Source organism: Macaca fascicularis, chromosome 11 (assembly GCF_037993035.2).
Source record: "Macaca fascicularis isolate 582-1 chromosome 11, T2T-MFA8v1.1".
NCBI lineage: Eukaryota > Metazoa > Chordata > Mammalia > Primates > Cercopithecidae > Macaca > Macaca fascicularis.
This window is the reverse complement of record NC_088385.1, coordinates 36,704,044-36,725,213: the sequence shown is the minus strand read 5'-3', so window position 1 is coordinate 36,725,213 and position 21,170 is coordinate 36,704,044. Positions and strand designations below refer to the sequence as shown.

General features: G+C 34.9%; 1 protein-coding gene across 2 annotated transcripts in view; it reads right to left on the bottom strand.

The window, feature by feature from the left end:
• LOC102129056 (dol-P-Glc:Glc(2)Man(9)GlcNAc(2)-PP-Dol alpha-1,2-glucosyltransferase) overlaps window positions 1-20,843 on the bottom strand; it is a 35,614-nt gene extending 14,771 nt beyond the window's left edge. The window contains exons 1-3 of one of the 2 annotated variants that reach the window (XM_005570543.5): window positions 20,534-20,843; window positions 19,142-19,339; window positions 16,133-17,438 (exon numbers count right to left, since the gene is read on the bottom strand). In XM_005570543.5, coding sequence (XP_005570600.3) covers window positions 16,386-17,438; window positions 19,142-19,339; window positions 20,534-20,704 — 1,422 coding nt within the window. In that variant the 5' untranslated portion in view covers window positions 20,705-20,843 and the 3' untranslated portion in view covers window positions 16,133-16,385. Of the gene's footprint in view, window positions 1-16,132; window positions 17,439-19,141; window positions 19,340-20,533 lie in introns of those variants that run through there. The other variant, XM_065524019.2, reaches the window with a different exon arrangement.
• Window positions 20,844-21,170: the final 327 nt, after the last annotated feature.

The window sequence follows — 21,170 nt, the reverse complement described above, 5'->3', positions numbered from 1 at the left end:
CACAAGAACTATTTCATTATGTATAAGATTTCTCTATTTTTAATTGGCAAGGTGGATAACATAAATGAACACTGTCAGCCACAGATAAGTGACTATATTTGTTTTCAGGGTCAGACAGTACTGTGGGTAGATGGCATCCAATAATGGTCTTGCTTATTTATGTGGATAAAAAAGTATCCCTTCCTTGATATAAGCCAAAAAAAAAAAAACACACAAAAAACAAACAAACAAAAAAACCAGCAAAAAATCACAATTACACCAAGCAATGTAATTATGAAAACAAATGAGAAAAAAATAAATGCTAGCTTTTTAAGATTATTTGATATGCCTAGATTTGGAAAGATCTAGGTAAAAATTTAGGTATGATGGTTCACAATTTAAAAAGCATCAATATGACATCAAACATTAAATTCAAACTAAACCTCAGTGACTCAGAGCTCCAACATCTTCAGAGAGCGCTTTGGAACTCACTGCCTGAAGAATTTATAGATATAACTGCAAGACAAAGGATACTGTTTTGAACAGGGCAAATGGCAAAAGAGAAGTGAGCCACAACTACAACTGCTCATGTTGCAAAGAGAAATGCCTATTTATTTTTAGCTTTGATTTCTTTTCATGTCTTAATTTTTCTGTACATATTAATATGTGATAATATTTTAATTTTAAATAGCATCAGACAGGCATTCACTGGTGATATTTGTCAAATGTTTTATATCAAAGCAAATCACCACCACTATAATTCTAATTATCAAAAATACAAAGTAGAGAATTTTCTTTGTACAGATGGCATACACACACACACATACACATTTGGGCATGTGCATATAAATATATTTCTAAGAAATGTTTATTTAGAACATTACATTATTCATTTAGGACATTAGTTATTTTTAAATGTTAAATGGTTCTAAATAAGAAGTATATATACATTTCTAAATAAATATTCTGACATATTTATGTAAAAGGAATATATAATATATTACATATTAAAATCATTAATAATACAAATATAAGTAAATTAATACAAATAATCGCAAAAAAGCATTAACAATACAAAGATTTAATAATACAAATATTGCAAAAATTGAATAAATTGATATGGTTTGGTCATGTTAGTGATGATAGAAAGTCTACACATTGGTGAGCAGAGATTGCGCCACAGCACTCCAGCCTGGGAGACAGAAAGAGACTCTGTCTCAAAAAAAAAAAAAAAAGAAAAAAGAAAAAAGAAAAGAAAGTCTACACGTTGATTGGTTGATCTAAATCTTGACTCTCTTCTAATCCATAGCCTCCCCACTATTTTTCTTTTAGGAAGGCATTCTAGTGGAAAAATATATTGGCCTTTGAGCATTAAAGTAGTTGCATCTCAGATAAAAGAACAGACAATAAGTACTCCATCGAGTGTCGCTAGACTAAAATTTAGTAGACTTAAATCTGACTAGAGTTTTGTATTTAAATAATATAAAAGTATTCTAGTTTGGTCCCCTTGGGCATCTAGTTATTCATATTCATTAAGTCAGTCAAAAGCTCTTTCTTGAACATTTGCTATGTTTATATGCTGGCTATTTGTGAATGTGACAGACACAGTCCTTGGATTCATGAAGCTTATAGTTTAGTAAGAAATACAAATAAGTAAGTTAGCAACTTGAATGGTGTGATGATGCTATAAGTACACAAAAAAAATTCAGTTATGAGGAGGACTGCAATGTCATGAAAAGCTTCCTGACATTATATATCCCTTTATATCTTAGCTTTTCATCTCATATTAAGTTATGCATACTGCTACAGCAAAGTGCAAATGAAGAGCTTTGGGTAGTTGGCAAATAACCATTGGTTTGTCCAGTTATTATATTTTTATGGGAGCCATAAGAAAAAATAGGGAAAATAAAACCCCACATATATACTTGTATTTATTACATTAAAAGCTTTCTGGTTTTTATAAAACTGGCATATTGCTATACCGGCTATATCAATGGTTACTGTTCTTGTTCATACCTCCTTATCATGAGAGCAGCTAGAATTGTTTCTAAATAAAGCTGAAGCAACATAAGAATTACATTTTTAATGTAACCTATTCTGCTATGTTGGCCATAACTAAGGACCCTCAACTGGCATCTGAGTCAAAGGAAAATATTTATGGGTTACATTGAGTGAGTCCTAGCATGGCTCAGATGGAAGCCTATTGTGTGTGTTGTGAGTGGGAACCAGAGTAAGCCAATTAGAATCTCTGTGGGTTTGAGTGTGGGGAAGGAGACAGAAGATGAAAAAGAAGGTAGATATTTTGAACTCAAGTTTTATTCTAAGTCTCATTTCTTCATGAGGCTTTGCTATACATTCCAATGCTAAAAGTTCTGGGACCCACCGGGGAGAGACTATGTAGATGGAAGCAAAATATCCTCTCCTAACTCATGTTTCTCTACTCTCAACAACTTTCCTTATTTCTTCCTTGCATTGGTAAAATGCCCAACTAATGAAATTCTAAATAATGTACCAAATGTAACATTTATTTTAGAACATCAAATGGAACATTTAGAACATTTTAGAACATCACTGTTTTGGGAAGACAAGGTCATTAACTGTAATAATTAGCAAGTATACAAAAAAGTGACCAAAATCTGTGTCTTTTCAAGTTAAAGAAGGAACTGACATTTTAAAGGATGTAAAAAGCCACTTTAAAACATTCCTGCAGATAGCAACAATGGATGATTCAAATATCAAACACTATTTAACATCATACAAAAATTATGATAAAAGTTAATAAAACCATTTGGTATATTGCCTCAGTCATATTAAATAAATCATGCATAACCCTTACACTGTGTGCAATTAACAGCTATTTAACAATTTTTGTATGTATTTTCCTTTCTCATTTGATCTAATAGGTTCACCTTCCTAGGTTCACACAGCATGTTAATGGCAGAGCCAGGACTTGAATCCAGGTATTCTGACTGTAGCTCAAGTGTTCTGTATTTATAGCTGCCTTGCTATTTTAGACAAAGACAGTCTATCAAAATTTAGTGTGTAGCAGAAAGTTGGTTGGTTTTTATTTTGTTCAATGTATTTCTCCTTTATTTATTAGAGAAAAGTTATTTCAATAATTACAAAATAGTTATCAATTTGAATATTTTAAAGGTTTTGATCTTGGTTAACTTACCCTTATCAAATATTAAGCCCAAATTACAAAACCGTTAAAAAATATGAAGGCCAAATTTGATTAGAAGTTTTTTCTTAGATGCCTGCTAATTATTTCTCATAATAAGCTAGTTTTCTTCCAAAAACTACACTATTATTTCGATTTGATGAAAATTTGTTCCTGATGGAGGAAAACTGGATTCAGAAGATAGAAAAATTAAGTTAATCAATCCTCTGACATTGTAATGATAAACATTTAACTCAGAATTTTCTGAAAAAAAAAAAATAGCAGAGTATATCTAGGGATTCAGATTACATGCAAACAAATTACAGTCTTCCAAATTGTATTATTTGTCTTTTGAGACTGAGAAAATCTCATTGGATATTCAGTAGTTCACAGAATTTTTCATATATTAATGAAGGAAAAAATTAACACAAGGAAATATCCAGTATAATACCAAACATTATAAAACAGAAAAGATCCATCATCTATCAACTTTCTAGCTACACGTAATTCAAACATCAAAAGCTAGGTGTCAAGTTGTATTATATGTAAACTCAAAACCATTTGGAGATTTGGAGAAACTTCCAAATTGCATTGCTTTCAGAAAGCTAAAATCCATGACTATTTAACACAATTTACCTTCTGTGTCACTCACGTTATATAACAAATAGAATCACTTTGCTTTCATTCCTTATCAAGTAACCTGCTCTATAGCACAGCTGTCAAGATTGGCAGGCTGCTTTTCTAACGGCCTGATTAAGGGAAACAAGAATTTCCCATACGGAAGCTTTTGGAAGCCTTTTATTACTCTCTCTCTCTATTACTATATTTTTATTACTATATATATATAAAACAAATTCTACATTTATTAAAACTATAAATTCCAGGTTTGACTGGTATTCCAGTTGGAAAGAAAGAGAAAATATCAAGGTTTCTACATATTCCTTTTTTTTTTTTTTTGAGACGGAGTCTCGCTCTGTCGCCCTGGCTGGAGTGCAGTGGCGCTATCTCGGCACTGCAAGCTCTGCCTTCCGGGTTCACACCATTCTCCTGCCTCAGCCTCCCAGGTAGCTGGGACTACAGGCGCCCGCCACTTCGCCCGGCTAGTTTTTTGTATTTTTAGTAGAGACGGGGTTTCACCGTGTTAGCCAGGATGGTCTCGATCTCCTGACCTCGTGATCCGCCCGTCTCGGCCTCCCAAAGTGCTGGGATTACAGGTGTGAGCCACCGCGCCTGGCCCTACATATTCTTTTTTTTTTTTTTTTTTTTTTTTTTTGAGACGGAGTCTCACGCTGTTGCCCAGGCTGGAGTGCAGTGGCGCGATCTCGGCTCACTGGCCCTACATATTCTTAATTATGGGGAATGGAATGCAGCTATGATTATCTGCTTCAAGCTTCTACTAACTACATGTTTTCAAAATGCTCAATGACAAAAACAAGTAAATATATTTGCTTAAAGCTAAAAATGTTCAAAGAATGCATTTTTTGTAAAACAATGAAAAAAATCACTAGCATCTGTGACATTATGAAGGTAAGTAGAATGGTACAAAGTTCCTGTCAGACTAATAACTGGAAAAGATGTCCAAGAGTGCCACCTTGAGGGATAATTTAGGACAATGCATTTTGAAAACAAAATTGGCATAAAGGGTTTCAATGTTGCCCATCACAGTTACCCCAACTAAAGAGCATCACTGTAAATTTATAAAAATTTATAAATTTTTATGTGAAGAGATAAGCGTGGTCTTTCAACTCAGATCCTATTATATTCTTCTGTCTTTTCAAATACAGTATTCCACATGCATTTCATTCCAATGTGCCTCCTGGATGAGATATTTTAATGGAGAAAGGTATTCTTAGAGTCATTGGTATGTGAAGAAAGGATTCCTCTCTTTTTTCTACGTTTTCTGGTGGTTCCTTTCTCTGTCTTCAGTCTTCCTACTTACTCTCTTCCTTCTTTTCCTAGCAATACCCCTAAAGTTCTCATGCTTACAATCCCCAGAAATACTTGTGCTTATGTGCACACAGGCAGTGTGTGGGGTATGTGTGGGGGATATGGTTGGAGAGCTGAGGGAACAGAATATGACATTCTCATATGCTCTTAAAATATTAATGACCAATTAGCTTTAATGTGTTACTTTTCCTTGCATTACTGCATTTTATGATACATTTCCCTGCATTTCAAAGAACAAAATTCATGACCAAGACACAGATTTCTAGATGTGGCTAAAAACTACTGACTTAGATCAAGATCATCCCCTCCTATGGCTCTCCACAGCCCAGGGCCTGTTTATACCTCTGAAACCTTACAATGTATCTGGCCCAAAGACCCAATGTATACATTACACACACACACACACACACACACACACACACACACACACACACACACACAGAGTGAAGATTCTAGGTCAAGCTAGGTTTCTTCATCTAAATTTGATTTCTTCACTAGACCTTTGGAGAGTGATAGGGTTGCAAGGAAAATATAAAAATTACATAGAACAGTACTCACTGAGAAAGACTGATAGTGTACCTGTTACAGCTCATGAAACGTTTCTCCTAACACTGCATCTCTCCTCCTGGCTTCAAACCCTTTCAGGCCAAATATTTTAGGGAGGTCTCCCAAACTCCTCATGTTTCTGATGGAGAGCAACCTTCTCTCTGGCTTCTGCATCACTTACAACAGGATCTACAGAAGAGTGGAGGGCCTGTCTCACAGAGCCATTCTTCTGGTTTTAACTGAAACCTGGCTATCATCTCTAAATAACTATTTTTCTCTCCACACCCATTTATCTGTGGGTCTGTGTGTGGGGCATGTGATTTCCTTGCTCCTCACTGTATAAAGCAGAGCACTGCTCTTACTTTCTTCCTAAAAATAACCTCAGTTCTTTGGATGCACAGGTCATCAGATGATGCAAGTTTAGCAGGAATCAGTATAGCACCCTGGTTAAGAGGGCATGTTCTGGAGCCACACTTCTTGTTTGTAAACTGTTTCAATTCCCTATGACTTATTTTCCTTGTCAGCAAAAATGGGGATCATAATAGCATTTGCCTTAGGGCATCTCTATGAGGCTTAAATAAATTCATGTTCAATATTTAGACTGGTGCCTGTCACACAGCACTTCAAAAGTGTTGGCCACCGTCACCACCTGCTTCTCAACTATATGGTAGTTTACTGTGTAATTTGTTTGCATCACATTATTCTGCCTGAAATGCTTTCTGCAGTGTCTCCACAGGTTTCCATACGAATAATTTCCAATGTGAATTTCTCCATGAAGTATGTCTTTGTCCCTTCAGCCAGATGTGATTTCTATTCTCATGTAAACACCCTAGCTCTTATATTTCTCCTCAGTGATAATCATATTGTACTTTGCATTAGTTAGCCCCCATTAGGTGAGTTCATCTTGTCTGGAGTAGATCACTTTTGTGTTTCTTGATACCATTTTTTTCACACAAGGTACCCTCAAGTTGTCTTTGCATTTAATAACAAATACTATGACAGACTTTGTTAAAGGACCATATTAGAAGTTGATACGGTTTGGCTGTGTCCCCAACCAAATCTCATCTTGAATTTTAGCTCCCATAATTCCCAGGTGTCATGGGAGGGACTCAGTGGGAGGTAACTGAATCATATGGGCGGGTCTTCCCATACTGTTCTCCTGGTAGTGAATAAGTCTCAGGAGAGCCAATTGTTTTATAAATGGGAGCTGTCCTGCATAAGCATTCTCTTTGCCTGCCACCATGTAAAATGTGACTTTGCTCCTCCTTCACCTTCTGCCATGATTGTGAGGCCTCCCCAGCCATGTGGAACTATGCGTCGATTAAACCTCTTTCCTTTATAAATTACCCAGTCTCGGGTGTGTCTTTGCTCGAAGCATGAGAATGGGCTAATACAGAAGTCCATATTCCAAAAACTTACTCTTCCCACCTAAACTATTTTCAGGAACCCTCCCTTTTAGTTTCTCAAAACCAAAAGTAACACCCACAGCTTCCTTATCTAATAAACAGAAAGACTACACATAACACATGTTAACTACAATCAAGACAAGGTTCCTAGGCAGGTCATGGCAGAGGAGCTTTTATTATATTAGCTTTCCAGTAGACTGACTCATTTAAAAAGGGAAAAAAATCTTTTTGGAAACACTGAAGAGGAAAGAAAAGAAGGCAGGAACTGGATGGACTCAGCTGAAAGATCTCATTGGGTGAGAACCATGTTTATATGGTTTTTCCCCCAGAGGGCACTCCCTAGTTAGAAAGGTGCATATGATTGGTTTGAGGTGTGAGAGGACGGAATTCAGGACTGCTAGAGTAGCTGTAAATTAGGAGAAATCTCAGAAAAGAGGGAGTCGCAGAAGAAGGGAATTCTGAAATCTGTGTATAAGTCCTGGGTTGACCTCCGAGCTGCATATGATGGGAGAAACTCTAAGACACCCAATGGAAGGTAAGAGCTGGAAGTCTGCGAACACAGAGACCACTTTCTTTTTTTCACCACAAGACCCAAAGTCTGGGGCTTGAACCCTGCCAAGTTAGATGTGTTTGGTAAATACTCTTAGCTTCCTACAGACGTAGCCTAACAAAGAAACCCAACCCCGACAAGTTCAAGGTGATCAGCCAGTAATTTAACTGCTTTCTATTATTATGAGAATAAAAGGAAGATTATACAGACACCCAGGCTAGTTATGAGCACATAGCACAGGCATTTAAAAAGATATGGTTCTATTTTAAAATGACTAATAAAGCTTAGGATTAGGGATGTGGTAGACAGGGGAAAATGGCTAACAGGACAGTGTGAGGGAAATACAAAGCTTTTAACACTTGGTTTAGGATAAGAAAATGTGTTAAATAGATACAATACATTTTAAAACATTATCAAACATGAATTTATTTACAAACAAAATAAAAACATGCTATTTGAACAAACTTTTTTATAAAGAATAAGTTGACAGAAAAGCAGTTTTACACAACATGAACTCACAAATGACTTTTAGAAGTCAAATAAACATTTCCATTTTAGGGAACAGTATCTAATAAAATATATAACTTAAAAGCATATGGAACACATATTCATACATTCTTAAAAATGAAATTGTTATTCCACCGAGAATTTGTCAAAAATCTAAAGTATGTCATGTTTAACCAACAATTTGCTTCTAAATAGGAGTCTCTTTTGAGAAGCTAAATATTAATTTTCAAACAACTATTTCTCCGTTTGGTAACTGGAATCATTCTTATTAAAACAAAGGTCTTTATGTCAATGTATATTAATATGGCTGAAGGCTCCAGCCCTGAGTTATTTTGTTTTTTACTTCCTTAAATTCGTATTTACAACATATATCAATTTGAGGGATGATGACAAAAACAGAAACAGAAGACAAAATGGTAGAGGAGAGTCTGTCTCCCTGTGGAAGAGGCAAAATTACTGTGGACTTCATCTTCCTGACCTATAAAACTAGGAAGTATAATCACATTATTTGTGACAATTTTTCTTTCTAAAATGCCATGAATTTGAAGGTAGACTTCATGCCTTTCTCCTTCATATCAATAGAGTTAAGAATATTGATTTTGGAGTCAGGCTGCCTGGTTATGAATCCCAGCTCAGACAGTTATTTTGTAATCTTGGAAAAAATACTTCACCTCTCTCTACTAAGTTTCCCCATGTGTACACTACTGATCTCATAGAGTTGTTATGAGACTAGCATGGGTAAATCACTTTAAAACAGTGGCTCATACAATGTCACACGAGTTTTCAAATGAGACATCATCACTCATTGTTTGTGGGAAAAGATTCTGACTATGTCATATGAATGAAGTATGCCACATGAAAAGATCATATCATATGGGAAGATATATTAGGTTAAATCATCTAATATGTGATTACAAAACACAAAAGTGAGGGTTTTTTTTTTTTTTTACATTTACCTTAGCTTCATACAACTCAGGAAACATCTGAATAACATTATGATAAATAGATATAAATGATTATAAATCTTTGTGGTTAAATACAACAAAACACTATAAAAGAGTTTAATTCAGACAAATAAAAATTTAATTACATTTGGAAATGTAGCACAATATCTCCACCTAGTGGACACCACCTTAAAAATTTTTACAGATAGTGCGCAGCCTTTTTTTTTTTTTTTTTTTTTTTTAATCACTGGGGGAAAGCTTTTCAAATAGAAGTACATTACTTTCACTAATGTAGAGGGATAAAAAATAGAAAGTAAGTTAAATACTATATTACCAGTGCTCCAAAACATCATCGCTAAAATACCTTTTACTAAGTTGTATAACTCAAATGTTTTTCTAAAACAGGGTAATATAAATAGTAGTTTTGGTTTAGAAACTTAAAATATACCAAAGACAGCAGTAAGTCATCAGAAATACTTGACCATGACACAGCAATGAATTTTTAAAAATTAGCTGTAACAAAATTAAGAATTTAAAAATCACAGAGCTTTAAAGATGTCAGATATCTTCAAAAGACATTTTACCTACTTGCTATCTAACTCTCCTGAAGCATCTTTAATAAATAAAAATCTTATCTCCAATGAATGAGAATTTTACTTTTTTTCTGGGCTTGTTTTCCTAAAAACACTAAACAATTAGAAAAGGTATGCTTTTCATGATTTGCAATCTAATTGTTGACCTCTGATTTACAGTTCAGGCAATACAGAATTAAGTTCAATCTTTCAAATAATTATTCTTCAAGAGAGCTTATCAAGTGATAGAATCTCCACTTATCCAAATTAAACATCCCACATACTTTTAGCCATTTTTCTTACAACAAAATTATAAGGAGTTATCATGTTGTTCATGCTCTTTTGAACAGTTTGTAGCATTTTAAAAAATGACTATATCCAGCATAAAAATAAGCCATGAATGGTCTGGAAACTGCAGAGAGCAAACATGGATTATCACCTCTCTTTCCATATACTGCTTCGTTTAATTAAAAAAATTAGTTAAAAAAAACTTCTCATGGTGAGGCAGAATATGATGGTCAAAAACTCACAGGCTTGGGAGTCATACCAATCTATGTTCATTTAGTGACAGTGTGGACTTTGGGCAAATCACCTGACCTGCCTGCCCTTCAGTTTCTTGAGCAGTCAAATAGAAATCAGTATCTACCTCATAGAAATATAAACGTAGCATCAAATGAGACAATATTTGTAAGTCAGCTAGTATAATGACTAAAACATTACAGGTGTTCAATGATTGATGGCAACCATCGTTATTACTTTTCCTCCCTTTTTCATCTTGTATATGCCATATACACACATATATGGTTCACCTAAGCTGAATTAAGTTTCACTGTGAAAAACCAATACATTTAATATTTTTCTTGTTGGAAACTGGCACAGTGGCTCATGGTGAATTCTAGCACTTTGGGAGGCCAAGGTGGGAGGATCACTTGAGGCAGGTGTTCGAGACCAGCCCACACATCATAGTGACACCCTGTCTCGATTCTTATATAAAAAAAAAGAAATTATATGTATATACACACATATACATTTGTATATATAAGTACATATGTATGTATTTTCTTTTCCTTGTTAGAAAAATACTGTATCTTCTTTTGGTCTGATGGTGATAGGCTGAGATAAAATTTAATTAACATTAAATTCATCAAAAATTTCTCTCTTAAAAAGGCACAATATACAGATATTATATTGTGACAAAATTTCTCACCCTAGAAATAATTTTTCAAATCTCAAATATTAAATATTAGTGTTGACTCATGGATATATGTTAAAAATATATCCTCAATCTCTATTTTCATTATAATTTTCTCAGTTACACAAGTTTTTATATATTGGAAACGTCAGTTGTCAACATTAAATACACAAAAATACCCTATATAAAAAATAATTAACAGCTATTCCTAGAGTGGTAGAATGTTGCCCAACTAAAAAAAACAAAGTATTTGTAATTAGTTGAAATGTCTTTTACCTTTAAATTCTTTAACCTGTTACTGGTTGAAGGTTACTGATTTTTCTTAAATAAAAAGCAATTATTTTGAAATTATACCCTATTAAAGAAACTTTCCCTTTAAGGTCTTATAACCTCTTAATGGTTGAAAGTTATTTATTTTTCTTATTTTAAATAAACAGTAATTATGTTGAAATCATATCCTATCAAAGAAACAACATATTTACAAGTAAATACATATATAAGCATTAAACACTAGCAGGGGTCTCCAATCTTGTGGCTTCCCTGGGCCACACTGGAAGAACTGTCTTGGGCCACACATAAAATACACCAACACTAATGATAGCTGATGAGCTAAAATAAAAATTAAAAAAAAAATCACATAAAATCTCATGTTTTAAGAAAGTTTACAAATTTGTGTTGGGGCCGCCTTCAAAAACATCCTGGGCTGCATGTGGCCTGTGGGTTGAACAAGCTTGCACTAAAGCAAATAAAAATTTTTAACACTGGGTCAGAAAATTAGGCAGAAAAATGTTTAGGATGACTCTTATTATGAAACACTATTTACTTCCTAAAATTAGCCATGGTTATATATAATATTTTTTCTATTCACTTCACTCTATACTAAAAACTTCACTCAGTATATATTTACTCAATATTTATCATATGACATATTATGAGTATATGGCAGGATGAATCCTTTTTAATATAAGGTTATATACATACCAATCAGACACTGACTAGAGTTAGGACAAATACTATTGTCATCTGAAATGAGGACTAAAGACTAAACCACTTGCCTTATTGATACCAGAGCCACAACCAAATATAAAAATCTTAACCCCCATGTTAAATGTTTTTTTCTACAAGCCCATTGGATCCTAAGTCATATTTAAATTTCCATTTAAAATTTTTCAAATTTATATCACAATTCTTACTTGTCTCACTTTTTAATGAAATTCCAATTACTTCAAAGATAATAAATGCTTGCTAATTAATAAACACAAAATGTATTTCTTCATATGAATAAATATTTTATTTAAAAGTGAGTCTAAAATAACAGTCCACTATTTAGGCGGTATAAATAAAAATGGTAGATCCCTTCCTCTCTCCTCTCTTCCAACAATTCTAAGGAAAATAATATCAAGCCAAGCGGCAATTAAGTTCAAACTAGAAATGCATTTCATTAAGCCATGTATTTATTATAAATAAATTACATTAGGCTATTTATAAAAGGTATTTTATGACTGGCTATGCACATTTCAGAAATAACTCTAAGAAGACAAAGAGAAGGCAACACAGCTAAAATAATTTATCTTGCCAAAATGAGATGCTATATTTAAACTGAGAGATACTATCTTTCCAAACATTTACATACAGTCAGACACAGTTCAAAAGATTTCTGACTATCCATTAATGGAAAACATAAACGTAACAAAATTCACAGCATACCTGAATCTTACTAATGCTACCTAAAGATAACATATCTCTAGAATTTCACAGACGATAGAATCAGTTCAAAATGACGTATTACTGAACCTATAATGATTTATGGACTAGATCTTTTTACGACACTTTTCAAAATAGACATACTCACAGATTTTCGTAATGGTTAACTGTAGGGCTCCACATACCCTTGAGCAGGGCAGTACTTTTTTTCATAATCACCTTATTTTAATCAATTCAGCTAAGTCTAATGTTTAAAAATTCATGAAAAAAAATCTACTCAATAACTCTTGAAAACACAAATATAACTAAGAATGTTTCTAAAAGCAAGGATCTAAACACTTAAGAATGGTCTTGTCAATTGTTTCAAGTGAATGACTTTGAGTTTGGTATCATTTCTTGAACAACTAAAGGCAAAATGGTCTGTTGTGCCAAGTTCTTATATAATCATTTTATCTGTTACCTGCTTTGGAAAATTCACCAGCAAATGGCCATCTTTGAACTGCCTAGAAAATTTAACCAAGACATTTATCTTAAATTCAAAAGTATTGATAAGCATTCTTATTTTAAAATAATAAATAGTTGAAAATAGCACCTTTTAATACATGGCAATCTTTTCTTAAAATGCCAAGTACTATATTTCATGTATTTTATAACAAATGTGGAAGATTAATTTGTTTCTCTCTGAATGTAGATTTTCAACAAAACATCTCTTAAAACAGCAGGGACTCAACACTTAAAAATGAACTAGAACAGCAGGGCACAGTGGCTCACGCCTGTAATCCCAGCACTTTGGGAGGCTGAGGCGGGTGGATCACCTGAAGTCAGGAGTTTGAGACCAGCCTGGCCAACATGGTAAAACCCCGTCTCGACTAAAAATAGAAAAAATTAGCCAGGTGTGGTGGCGGGCTCCTGTAATCCCAGCTACTCGGGAGGCTGAGGCAGGAGAATCGTTTGAACCCGGGAAGCGGAGGTTTCAGTGAGCCAAGATCACGCCATTGCACTCCAGCCTGGGGGACAAGAGCGAGACTTCCCCTCAAAAAAAAAAAAAAAAAAAAAAAAAATCTAGAACAGTGATCCCTTCAAAGAGCAGTCTTCTTTAATTATAGGGTAGAATATTTTCTTCAATTTTGCCAGACTAGATCAGAGTGGAAGCTTCTCCTCTCAGAAGTATTCCTATATACAAAATCCTTGCATTAATATTATCAGACAAAAGGTTATTTTCCCTAAATTACACATTCCTTTTCAATTTTGACTTCCTGGATTTAGTTCTCCATTATAGTAAATTAATGACAAAAGTATAATTTCTTTGAGTGTCCTCTCTCATCTAATTTTTAAAAAGTCTGGATTAAACACGTTTTTCTATAATCACTGTTGTAACTAATGCCAATCTATTTTCTGGGTGCTAGAGTATAACCCAAAAATGGTCTGTATTTATCATTCAAATTATATTTGTAATTTTCACCTGCACACAATTTTATATTTGTAAATGTAGAATCATTACTTAAAACTCAGAGAAGCAAAATTTGACATTGAGGAGAAAGTAATTTGTTCACTTATAGCTACTTTCAAAGTTTAGAAACATAAAATTATGTTAAAAGATGAGTTCTATTCATAGTTCTAAGTTTACATGTCAAAGTTAACATGCCCAAATAATACTTTCCTGTAATGGAATGACAACCCAAAAAATACACTCAAAATAATAAACACAAAATTCAAAAAGTAACACAAAATAATCCTACCCCGGCAGTTGTTCCCTAATCTACAAAATAAGGTCAGACCAAATGATTTCTCAACTTTCTTTCAATGCTGACTTTTTTTTTAAAATAGATAATGGAATCAAACACTAGTCACCTTTAGCTGTATATTACCTCAGAAGTCACTTATTTTTTAACCTCTCAGTAAAGATACTGAGAGTTATTTAAAAGGTAAGATATTATCTCTTGATCCAACAATCCCACTTCTGGGCATTTATCCAGAAGATTTGAAATCCGTATGTCAAAGAGAAGTCTGCACTCCACGTTCATTGCAGACAAGTCACAATAACCAAGTTATTCAATCAACCTTAAGTGTTCATCAGTGAATGAATGGATAAAGAAAATATGGCATATATACACAATAAAATACTATTCAGCCTTTAAAAAGGTAGAAATTGTGTCATTTGCAACAATATGGATGAACCTGGAGGACATTATGGTAAGTGAAGTAAGCCAAGCACAGAAACACAAATACCACATGATTTCACTTATTTGTGTAATCTAAAACAACTAAACTCAAAGAAGTAGAGAGAAGAATGATGGGTACTAGAGGCCAGGGATGTGGGAACAGGGAGATTATAATCAAAAGATACAAAGCCTCAATTAGACAGAAGGAATATGTTTGACTTTTTTAAGATCTATTATACAACACGGTGAATACAGCTAATAATTAAGCACTGTACATTTCAATACTGTTGAGAGTAAATTTCAAATGTTTTCATCACATGTCAAATATTAGCTTTATTTACTCATCCCACATTATATTCAAAAATCATAACGCCACTTTGTGCCTCATAAGTGTATACAACCATAATTTGATATATAACAAAAAAAAAATTTAAAAAGGTAGTCTCCTGACAATCATTATGAGGATTATCCTAAAATGTCCTTTGGTAACTGTCATGGACTGAAAAGTATCCCAGGAAGAGACATGTCCACTCAGAACATGTGAATAAGAACTTACTTGGAACATGGGTCTTTGTAAACATAATTAAGGGGCTCCAGACACAATCATTGTAGATCAGGGTGGGCCCTACATTCAAAGACACTGTCCTCAAAAGGTAATGAAGAGAAAACAGAGGGAAAGGCTGTGTGAGCACAGAGGCAGACTGGAGTGAAGACTGCTGTCTGCAATACTTGGATAGATTTGTCTATAAGCCAAAGAACTCCAAGAATTTCAGACAGCCACAAGATATTAGGAAACAGACATGGAACGGAGTCTTCCTTAGAGCCTCCATAAGGAACCAACTCTGCTGACACTTTGATTTTAGATTTCTGGCCTCCAGACTGTGAGGAAAATTGTTGTAAGCAATCAAGTTTGTGGTCGTTTGTTATGGCAGCCCTGGGAAGCTAATACAATATGTATTTCAGAAAGGAAATCCCTCTTTTAAAGGATTATAATCATCAAAATTTGTCTTTGGCCATCATACATTTCATATTAGGAATTAGTGAAAGAGCTTCATCATTTCTAGATTGTAAACAATAACCAACAATTTGATGCCTAGACAGACATATATGAGTCTCTACTTTATCATTTACTATTTATGCATTTCTATTTTGAATTAGAATTAAAATTATATTTACTGAAATGTTAAGCAACTTTTCAATCAAGAATATCACCTGACCATTTGTAAATATTTGCTAATACATTGTTATTAGGTTGGTGCAAAAGTAATTGTGATTTTTGCCACTGAAAGTAATGGCAAAACTACAATTACTTTTGTACTAACCTAATATTTCTCTCTGAAGAGAATAAATTAGTTCCAGTAATATGAAGCATACGCAGTTTTAATAAACTTGTACATACAAAACATTCCCAAGCTTCTTGAGGGGCCAACATTATGAGAGCAATATGAGATATCTGAAAACAATTTTCCCATTATTGAGGCTTTTGAAGCAGGTCTTAAGCTTTCTCAGTTCTTTGCCACTTGATTTCTTACATATGTTATATATATATATAATATATGTTATATATATATTAGTGTGTATATATATATACACACTAATGTAATTTGAGGACCACCACTGCTCCTAAAAATTCCATGATTTCTACCTATTCAGTTGTTCTTTGTAGAAATGGTCTAATTATTAAGTCCATTTTTACAGTTCAAAATATCACTGATATTACCACATAAACCTTTGAATGTCCTGACTGTTTGGCCACTGAAAAGTCTTGTTCAGAAAGAGGTAAAAAGTTATGAAATTAACAATTGCATAGCAACTCAGTTCACAAACGAGTCTGGATGTGGGAGGCAGAGGTATGTTAAGCCTATAAATGACATAAGGTAAAATGAAGTAACGAAATTCCAGCAGTTTCTGAGGAACTATAACAATGAACAAGCATATGAAAAACATTAAATTCCAAAAAACTGACTTTGATTTCAATGAGTCAGCTATACTCCAACCAGCAAATATATAGGCTGGAACTAACAAATATTTCACAATTTCGTATCTTTGAAAAACTCTTTTCCACACATAGAAAGTATAATGTCTATTGTCTGCTAGCAAGTATTTATGAGCATAAGTGAATTTCCAAACTAAAAACACAGAGACTAAGGTAACCACAAAAAACAGAATTCTACGTTTCCAAACTAAGGAAAGAAATGTCTTAATTTTGCCAGGAGACAGGAGATGAGGAAAGGAAAAGAAGAGAGTAAATGAAAAAAAGTAGAATAGTTGAGGAAAATGAAGACAGGCTTCATGACTACTCCGATCGCCAATAACAATTCCACCATTAACTACTACAAAAGCACAAAACAGAAATCCCAGAAGGATGTAGGGCCAAGTCAGACGGAAAAGCACACTCAAGTTTTTAAAGGACATGGAATAAGCCAAAAGAAACTGAAGAATTTTTCTGAATGTTGCAAATGGTCCTTTAATAGGTGGAAGTCTGTCTTCCTTCTTTTGTAGCTCAGTTTTCCAAGCCTCAGTTAACTTTTGTGCAATGACATTTCCTGCACAGAAGACAGCCCAGATGATATTCGTTTGCCGAAACATGAAGCCACAAAATCCAAGGAAGGCTGAAGTTTTATGATTTCCATAAAGACACATCAAATACGCAAAAAGAGTAAAAAACATAGATCCTGCTTCTGTATAATAAAGGAAGTTAAAAAAATAAAGTGTTGGAAATACTGCTAGTGTTAATGTTGACAAGACTCTCTGGATACTTGAGGCAGCCTTGGAGGAAGAAAAAACACAGATAAAATTATTTTCATGATAAAAAATGCTATTTCTGTTTACCGAATGAAGAGATTTATTTAAAAACTACTCAACTACTCAAACCTTATTTAAATAAAATTAATATTAATCTTATCTCTGGCGTTGCAAAAGCACAATATACATTTATAAGAATACTTTCTGGTACTTTTTATTTATACCTATCAATTTGGAGAACATGTGTGTGCCAAAGCTTCTGTAGCTTAACACATTTTGAATCAGGCAATGATTAATTAAGGAGTTACTGAGTGCAAGATACTGACTAAGTTCTATGGGGACTATGGAGATAAATAGGACACAGTGCTGGCTCCATTTCCCTGAGCTTATGTTTTAGTGCCTTCAATAAGGATTCACTTAGCCATAATCACCACTTTCCTTTAAGGAAATCCTTCATAACTCTACACAAGGTAGAATGTAAACATGCATATGGTATTTTTACTACTATACCCAGACTTACTTTTTCAAGATGAAATTTTCATGATGAAATAACAGGTATTTTTCTGAAAAGTGAGCCAGTCTAAAGTTCTATATCCTCTTTTGGCCTTTCTGACATGCTATTTCAGAATTTGAAAGTGTTCTTATGTTCTTGAATTGTATACTCTACTTAATCAAAATCACCAAATCAGATCATGCCATTTCCTTGACTAAAATTAAGGTCTCTCCATTACATGCTTAAGTTCAAAGTCCTCTTGGTGACATATAAAGGCATTCATGACCTTTTTCTCTAGTCTTACATCCCTCTACTTTCTAATCCTGTAATTCCAAGACCAATTCCCTGCACCTCATTGTTCAATGCCTTTCTTCCTTTGCTTATGCTGTTTGTCTCCTCAGGATTAATTCCCCACCCTACAGCCCTATCCGTTCATCAAGACTCAGCTCTGGTACCATCTTCTTTGTGTGGACTTACTGAATGCCACCTAGTCCCCTCCCTCCCAGAAAAGCAATAAGTGTTCCCCTGCTCCTTCTCTGTATCCTCATAGCATCTTATTTGTACCACTCTATCATAATTGGCACTACTAACATCATCTCTTATGGTTAAAAATAATCATTAGAGTTAATAATTACTGAGCCCTTACTATGTATCTGGCACTATTTGAAGCATCTTCCATTTATTAAGTTTCTTTGTTCCTTTATAACAGTTCTATAAGTTATTATTCTATTATTATTCTTATTTAATAGATGAAGATATGGAGCCACTAAGCGTTAACCTGCCCATGGTGGTAACAAAACTGCTAAGTGGCAGGGAGAGAATTCTAACCCAGGCAATCTACCTCCAGGGCCTGCACTGTTATCACATCAAAAGTCCTCAGGTAAAGTGTGTTTTCCCTAATGAATATATACGTTTTACAAGAAAAAGACTGCCTCATTTATCTCTGTTGTCCCAGTGCCTAGCACATGGAATAAGCTTAGTAAGTACTTATTGAACTGGTTTGACTCACTTAACAAATATTTACTTTAGATTTTACAAATAAGCTATTCAAGTGTTTAAATGCAAATTTATTCTAAAATGGAGACGGAGGATTTATGTTTACCTTTACATAATATACAAAAATACAAAGTTACAAAGTGTTAAAGACATTTTTCACCAAATCTCATTAAACTAATTCATTGTAATTGTGGACCTGACTACACATAAACTTGTAATTAAATATTTTGAAACATACCTTGTTTCTGGGTTGTACCTTGCGGAAAAGCAAATATAGTAAATAGAAGTTGCCAACACTGAAGAGAAGATTAACAAATCTGAGCATCCCAATGGAGCAGACAACATGTTCGGACCATCCAAAGATCCAAATGGCAGGTTTGACCACTCCAACTGACACCAGGTACAAGCCAGGTAATGTAGTAATCATGGGATCCCACTTTAAAATGAAAGGAAATGAAGTAAAAGCAAGAGGTAATACGAACAAGACAGACACAAACATGTCAAGCCTACGTCTCATCTCTAGCAACAATCAGAAATGTTGAGAAGTTATTCTGACAAGATTAAGTAAGTCCTTGGCAAAACAGGATTCGTTTTTCTTATATTTTGCCCCCGGACCAGCTTAGTGATTGTTCAGATAGCAGCAACCAACAGAAAACAACAACTTAAAATCTATTTCTATTTTCCAAGAAATGTTCTTTAAAAAGTCTTTATTTTGGTAAATAAGCTGCAAATGCTCCAGTTTTTAAAAGCATGGAAACACTGGTTGGGACTCTAAGTTTAGGAAAACATTTGGTCCACAGGCTCCATGATGACAGCTAACATAAACGGAGACAGAAATTGTGCCAAACCCTCTGTATTAACGTTACAATATGCCTTATAGTAAAGATTACTGTTATTTTGCAGATAGGTAACCTGAATTTCTGAAACTCAGAACATCTCCAAGATCACAAAAGTAGTAAATCACAGCACCATGATTTAAGATCAGATCTTTCTCTAAAACAGACTTTATATTTCTAGCCAGTACCCTATATTGTGTCACCAGAAAAGCAGGCGATGTTTATTTTGATATTTATATGTACATACTTGCACAGTCAAATATATATTCAAAAATGATGTGACTGGACTGGTTGCCAGTTTATCCAGTTAACAGATAGTTCACTAAAAATACTCAGGGAAGGAATTTCTGATTATAAATGGTCACTTTTTGGTAGCTGAAGATCCCTCCAGTCCATACTATCCCACCCCTAAAATGTATAGTGAGGTGCTTGACAGGTGAGCTAAAGGTAAGTTTTCTGGTATTTCCAAGGAGCACCGCAATACCTTTACTCCCGAGACAAGGAAAGACAAAGTGGGATAGACATCGTCAGCTGCCAACAGGAGCGCTCAGTTCCCCATTAAGTATTCTCCCAGATCATTCCCTCCTGGGAGACAGATCTACTGTTTATTCATTCATTTAATAAATATTTCACAGATCTCAGAGACAGGAACAAAATTCTATACCCAGTTTCTTTCATGTTCTGGGGCTAGTGGGGTGGAACGGGACGAGTTAAGTCTAAGGATGGGAGAAGGAGCTGGGGACGCTGGGACCTCTCAGGCCTCTCCTGGGGTGGGGACAGGTTGGAGACCCCACCTGGGAAAGGGAGAAATGGCCCTCACAGTAGCGTTGCGCCTGAGGCAGGTGGAAGATCTCATCCATGTAGGGCTCTCGCAGCGCCCGGCTGAAGGCGGAGAAGAGGAGGCAAGACACTAAAAAGGTACAGCTCAAGGCAGCCGAGAAATAGTAACCCTCTAGCTGCGCCATTCCCGCTCCCACAGCCTCTGCCGAAGAACCCACTCCTGGAAACTTCTGAGCCCGGAAACCCGAGCTGGAAACTTGGGCTCGAAATGGGCGCGCTAGACGTGACTAGCCAGACGGGGCCACATACCGGAAGGCAAAGGATGCTGGGAAAGCGCGGATCCGGAAAGATCGGGTCGCTGTTTCCCGGAGTGACGGGTTTAGATAACGGACCGGATGATTACCCTGTCAATCACATTGCCCGGGCGCACAGAGTGTTAAAACTTCCGGAAAGGGCGGGTCTCGGAATTTGCCTAAGCGGGGGGTGCGTGACTTGCTGCTTTGGAAAAAAAAAAAAAAGCCGATTCTCAGCTTGGATCTTTTTTCCTGCTCATTTCCATCACTTACCAGAAGGTGGCGACGTTTCCCCACGTCTCCAATTCCAAGCCCTAAAATTTACACATTTTTCCCCCGTTACTTCTGTTCTTTTTAT